This window comes from Petaurus breviceps, unplaced genomic scaffold, assembly GCF_028583685.1.
Source record: "Petaurus breviceps papuanus isolate PSGF00001 unplaced genomic scaffold, PetGlider_PUasm1.0 90294, whole genome shotgun sequence".
In the NCBI taxonomy this organism is placed as follows: domain Eukaryota; kingdom Metazoa; phylum Chordata; class Mammalia; order Diprotodontia; family Petauridae; genus Petaurus; species Petaurus breviceps.
Window position 1 is genome coordinate 1,383,835 of NW_027187208.1, and position 6,525 is coordinate 1,390,359.

Consider the following 6,525-nt stretch of genomic DNA (forward strand, 5'->3'; position numbering starts at 1 on the left):
GGCATGATGGTGGTGGCTAGGCCTACATCCACTATAGAAAGAATGCCTAGGAACTTGTACATGGGTTTGTGCAAAGTCAGATCCTGCCATATAGTCATCAGGATGAGGAGACTGGCACTGAGAGCTAAGAGATAGAGCAGTGCCAGGGGGAGAGAGAGCCAGTGCTGCCATCTGTGGATGCCTGGGAACCCCATTAGTTTGAACTCAGAGATCTTGAGATGAGAGCTGTTCAGGGAACTGGGGACAGGAATCATAGCTCAATATGTCTTCTTAATATCTATATGAGAGTAAAGGGGATGCAAAAACAAATCTAAGACTGGAACATCAGATGCGGTGCCAGGACTGGAGGTGAAGAACATGTTGCTTTTTTCCAAAAATTCATTTGTTCTTGTCTGTGCATGACATTTACTTCTTCTCTGGACACTGGAGGGAGTCTAAATGAGCGAAGAAGAAAAGTCTTTGATGAAAGTTTACAGCACCATCAAGGAGAAGAAGGCTGAAGGGCTGTTTGTTATTGTTTCCCAAACTATGATGGTCATTTTTCTTAGCTGTGCTGATAGACTTTCCTTCCTTTAAACCTATTCAGTAACCACCTGCTCCAGCAAGCTTTCCCTGAACACTATTTACTGCTAATCACATGTTGGGGATGGAAATATCTCTCTCTCCAAATTTTTTCTAGCACTATGGGCATCTCTTTGCCCTTACTCCTTTTCTCAAGAAGCTGTTCTGATTCTTATCTTTCCTCCTATTGGATTGCAAGGTCTTTCAAAACAGGTTCTAAGTCTTTATTTTTGCCTTTTGGAGGGCAATTGGGGTTAAGTAACTTGCCCAAGTTTATACGGCCAGTTTTGTTGTGTGGGTGTTAAGTATCTGAGGCTGGAACCGAACTCGGGTCCTCCCGAGTCCAGGGCAGGTGCTCTTACTCACTGTGCCACCTAGCTGCCCCAGGTTCTAAGTCTTATTTCATTTCTGTATAACCAGTACTAAATATAATGCTTTTCACATAACTGGGGCTTCATATAAATATGAGGACTTTAATTGAATCTGGAGAGATGATAGCTAAATATAAGAAAGATCCTACTTAATTTGAGAAGAATAAAAACCGGGAGCATGTTCCTGAAGCAAAAAAGAGTGGTACCGTGTTTCCCCAATAATAAGACACTGTCTTATTATTTTTTTTGGACAGAAAAACACCAGAGGGCTTATTTTAATGAACATTGACAGCAATTTTAATAAACAGGTAAATGTGAACAAAAAAATGTACCTTTATTCAATAAGCAAATCACTGGGGAAGAACAGGATACGCGCTCACTGCCTCACTGCTGCAGCTCTGATTAGATGCAGCTTGGAGCGCGGCGTGTGTTTCACCCGGGGGGGGGAGGGGATGGTGCACACAGAGGGTACCGTAATGTAGCATGTAGCGCAGGGGATCACCTTCACTACAGTAGCAATCTCAATAGGGCTTATTTTCGGGGGAGGGCTTATTTTAGAGGAATCTTACACAGTAAGGGGAGGGCTTATTTTCGGGATAGGTCTTATCAGGGAAACACGGTAGTTTCTGATTCTGGAAGGTTTAGACCTTTATTTGCTAGAAGATAGGGGCCGTTTCCAGTGATTTTCCTAGACGTTTCATGGCTCTGGGATTCTTAAATGTATATAGATTCATGATGCTAGAACAGAGGTTCTAAATCTTTTTTGTTTCATAGCCCTTACTGGCAGCCTAGTAAAGTCTATGTATACCTTCTTAGAATATATTTAAAAAATCATAATAGAAGGAAATGTTAAATTTCAATTAGAAGTTAGTGAAAAGAAAAATACAGTTTTTCAAGTCCAGGTTCCCACACCCCCAAAATATATCTTGGGCATTTTTGGTCCCTTAGATTAAGAAATCCACATTCTAGAAACTTTGAGTTACTACCGGCAATATCTGTCAGACTATGAATCTTGCTACCCTTCTCAATATGTCTAAAGAGATGAATACCATTACTCTTCCAATGACCTTTTTCTTTCTAAGGGTAAAGAGGCTTGGAGATAAGAGAAAAAAGATGAAGTTTAAGGGGGAGGTGAGAAAACTGAGGATGTTAAGGACTGAGAAGGAAAGACAGAGAGATAGACACAGAACATAGAAAGAAAATATCTTTCAAGTCCTCAGTGTTCTAGGAGTTACTTATTATGAGAAGGCATAGGATTGTCCTGACTCCAAGGACTAGTCATCAACATCCAGCCTTTACCCTTATGAGTGTCTGCTGGGTTTGGTTTTTTTAAGAATGGGGGAGGGAATCTTGCCTTAACTCCTGGGGACTGAGCTCTTGGTACCAACTAGAGTTCAGTTTAGTAGAGATGGTCTGACTCAACACTGATCCATCCTGATTCTCTGATGAATCTCTCCCAAGGGTCTCAAGTTCCTATTTCTGGCTTCATTCAACAGCTCAGAGATGTTGTCCCTGGTTTCTGGCTGCTTACTTTATGGTACATCTTGGACTCTTCAGGGAAACACATGTTCTCAGCACCATGGTCAGCACAAACATTTATTAAACACCTTTTGTAGAGTAAGGCAATGTGGGGCACCATTTGAGGTGCAGGGGAGGGTAGTGGGTACAAAGTTTTGATGTCCTTTTCTTCAAGGAATTGTCCATCTAAAATGTGGATAAGGATAATAACAAAACTTCAGGCATACAATATGTGATTTTATACGCATTAGAGAATGAGAGAGCAATGCACTAGGTGAAACCTGTCATTAACAAATGGGGGAAAAAGATTTCTAGAGGAATTGGAATCTGATTTGGTTTTTAAAGGATGGATTTGTTCTTGTTGAGTAATTTTTCAGTCATTTTTGACTCTTCATAACCCTATTTGGGGTTTTCTTTTCAAAGATACTGGAGTGGTTTGCCATTTCCTTCTCTGGCTCATTTTACAGATGAAGAATTGAATTAGACATGGTGAAGTAAGTTGCCCAGCATCACACAGATAGCATCTGAGGTAATATTTGAGATGCTCCTAAAAGATGGATAGGAATTCAGAAAATGAAGAAGAGATTCCAGGCATAGGCAGCAGTATAATCCAAGGCAACGTTCAATAAATTAACATACACTCAGTAAGTGTAATAAAGCTGGAAAGTGAGGCTTTAATCAGATTGTGAAAGATTTTAATTGCTGGACATATTTGATCCTAGAAGCAACAGGGAGTCACTAGAGAACAGGGGACTGACATGGTTAGGCCTGTGCTTTAGTCATTCCATTTTGGTAGCCGCATAGAGAATGAATTGGCAAATGAAGAGGTTATTGTAGTAAATGAGAAATGTGGTGATGAGGAACAGAACTATAAGGGGCTGTAGCATGAGTGGAGAGAGAAGGGAGCAGATGTGTAGGTAGTATGGACAAGATTTCGCAACTTCCGCGTGTGTGTGTGTGTGTGTGTGTGAGTGTGAGTGTGTGTGTGAGTGTGTGTGTGTGTGAGTGTGAGTGTGTGTGTGAGTGTGAGTGTGAGTGTGTGTGTGTGAGTGTGAGTGTGTGTGTGTGTGAAGGAGCTTAGAATCCAGGATGACTCTGAGGATTCACATCTAGGTGACTAAAAGGATGATGGTACCTGTGACAGACATGAGCCAGTTTAGAAGAGGAGTATGTTTTTGGGGAAGAATAGTTATGTTCTCTTTTATACATGTTAAGTTTGAGATTTCTAAGAGATATCCAGATATTTAAGAGATGTCCAACAGGCAGTTAGAATCTGATTTTTTTTCTTTATTTTTTGGAGGGGGGAAGGCAGGGCACTGGGTTTAAGTGACTTGCCCAAGGTCATATGGCTAGTAGGTGTTAAGTGTCTGAGGCTGGATTTGAACTCAGGTCCTCCTGATTCCAGGGCCTGTGCTCTATTCGCCATTCCACCTAGCTGCCTCCGTTAGAGTCTGATTTAGCTGAAACATAGATTGTAGTCTCACTCCAAGCACCCCAAGTGCCCTTTCTGGTTCCTCCCGCTTCCTCTTGGGCTGCACACTTTCAGCAGCTGCTAGTGTGGGTCATTGGCATGTGACATCTCTAGTAAAACATGTCACAAATATCCCAACATCTCCTTCTCCAAGTTCAGATAGATGAATCATCCCTTATATCTCTCAACCAGTGAATGATTTTACTCAAAGGTCATCACAAATACTCATAGTTATAACTCCCAAATAATCCTCACCAAGAGTAGGGGAAAAGAACATTTCATCACAATTCCCTTAGCAAATAAGAAAAGTGAAATGTGGTAAGTTATTTTCTAGCTTTTCACCAAACCTTGGAAAGATTGGATTTGTATGAACAGTCAAAGCAAGTTAGGGTTTAATTCTCAGAGTGAACTCATTTGTCATTTGTTATGTTAGGGAACTTGAACTTAAATTCCTTGATCTTTACCAACAGATCTTAAAATACATGGTCACCCCTGAGAATCCCTGAATTTGATAAACGGAAGCTGAAAGGTACCTTAATGGTCATCTAGTTATCTAGTTATTACATGAATGTAATACCCACCTGATAAGATGTCATCCAACTTCTGCTTTAAGAGGTCCAAAGATGGAGAATCTACCAGTTGCTAGAGTAGTCTATTTTGTTTTTGGATGTTTTTCATTTTGGGGAAGTTTTTTTTTTCTAGTCTGTCTCTTTGTAACTTCTCCCCATTGATTCTGGTTCTGACCCTTTGGGGCAAACAAAACAAGCTTACTCTCTTTTTCACATGACAACCCTTTAAATAAAGATAACTATCATATTCCTCTTGATATCCTCCAGGATAAACACACCCAATTGCTTCAGTTGTTCTTCATCTGACAAACGCGTAAGATGCTTTACTATCCTCATTGGCCTCATCTGGATGCTCTCCAGTTTTTCAAAGTCCTTATTAAATGTTGGTGTCCATAATTGAACACAGCATTGAATGAAGTCTGATAAGCAAAGAGTACCTAGGAATGATCTGCTTTTCCTGATAGCTCTCAATGAAGTCCAAAATTGTATTAGTTTTTCTTTTGTTTACTATATCACATTGCTGACTTATACCAAGCTTGTAGTACACTCAAACCAGCAGATCTTTTTCAGGACAATAGATGTCATGGATCATAGTATTATAGAGTTGGAGGTGGAACTAACAGGTCATCAATGTCAATCCCCTCATTGTATAGATGAATAAATTGAAGCATGGAGAGGTTAAATGATTGGCCCAGGAACATACAGATAATTTCTCCAAGGGTAAAGAAAACAGAATTCCAAGAACTCTGGAAAATATTTGTCCACACAAATGCACTAACTCACTAACATGTCTATGACCTTCCCCCAGTTCACCACAGATTCCTGAAATTTCAAATGAAAGAGGGTTAGTGAGAGAAAATGGAGTTGGAAAATGTGTGGTTTAGGGATGAAGTCATATGATCACTGGGGTTGAGGTCAGGGGTGTGGAAAGGTAATGTTACTTAGATTGAGAAGCTATCTACTCTCTATTTAGACACTCCCAGAGGCAGAAGGCCCTATAATATTTTCAACAGGGGGAAAGAGGTCAGTCTTTTTCTATTCTGACCTGGCACCAAGGAGATACGAGGTGAGCAACAGTCCATATATCACCTACTTTGAAATAGAAATCATGGGGAAGGCAGGGATGGTTGGTAGCCAATGTCATAGTTTCTGGCCTATATTCAATAGAGGGAGTCCTGAGAAGACTAGCTAAGGCTGTCCCTTCTCCTCATCTCCAGGTTTCCATCAGCCAGTTATGCACCCTGCAACTTACTAGGAGCATGGGGCAGGCCAGATTTTAGCTACTTTCAAGCCGATAACATGGGGATGGTGGCAAAGGTCTTTCAGGTGACTAGCAGCCGTGCCCTCCATTGCCTTTAAAGATATCTTCCAAATCCATTTTTTCTTAGATTCTAGTGGAGACTGTGAAGTCCCTTTAGTTCATGGACTGTGGCCTCTTTCTTCTTCTTTTGCTATTCCAGGGCATCCTGCCATTGTCCACAACCCTGTTCCTCCCTCCAGTGAAGTCAGACTGCTTCTGTTACTAGTTAGTCAGGAATGATTTATTTGAATGGTTAATTTTTATAAAAGAATTGTTAAATTGCTAAATTGTTAAATAATTGTTAAAGTTATCACTGTCTCTTGTTTCCCTAGGTGTCCCATTCCACAAGTGACAACATTATCTCCTACAGAAAGTCAGATTAACTACACCTAGTAGTAACTATACTTAGCCTTAAGTCTCTTCATGCTTGTAATTAAATGTCCAAAGTCATGTCCTCCATGCACTGCCGCTCAAGGTCTGTGTTTTGGCCAGGCAACGTTTCTTGGTTCTTCCATACAGGGATGGAGGAAGGGCTTTTGCCTCATCTCTAAGTTCACTGGAGGGTAATTCCTATGTTCTCCAAGATGCTGCACAAAATCCATTCAAGCTGAGGTTCTAGTAGAGACAGTGAAGGGGTAGGTGTCTCACCCTTAGGGGCCCCCGCAGGTTCTAGGCCAGTCCCCACCTCTGATTTCCTCTTGCTACCCTATATACCAACATTTTGAATGGCAGGTG

At 41.0% G+C, this 6,525-nt stretch overlaps 1 protein-coding gene across 1 annotated transcript in view; it reads right to left on the reverse strand.

Annotated features, from left to right (window-relative positions):
- Positions 1–254, reverse strand: part of OR56B4 (olfactory receptor family 56 subfamily B member 4) — a 660-nt gene extending 406 nt beyond the window's left edge. The window contains exon 1 of the mRNA XM_069107881.1: positions 1–254. This exon is cut by the window's left edge and continues 406 nt beyond it. Within this exon, the coding sequence (XP_068963982.1) occupies positions 1–254 (254 nt within the window).
- Positions 255–6,525: the final 6,271 nt, after the last annotated feature.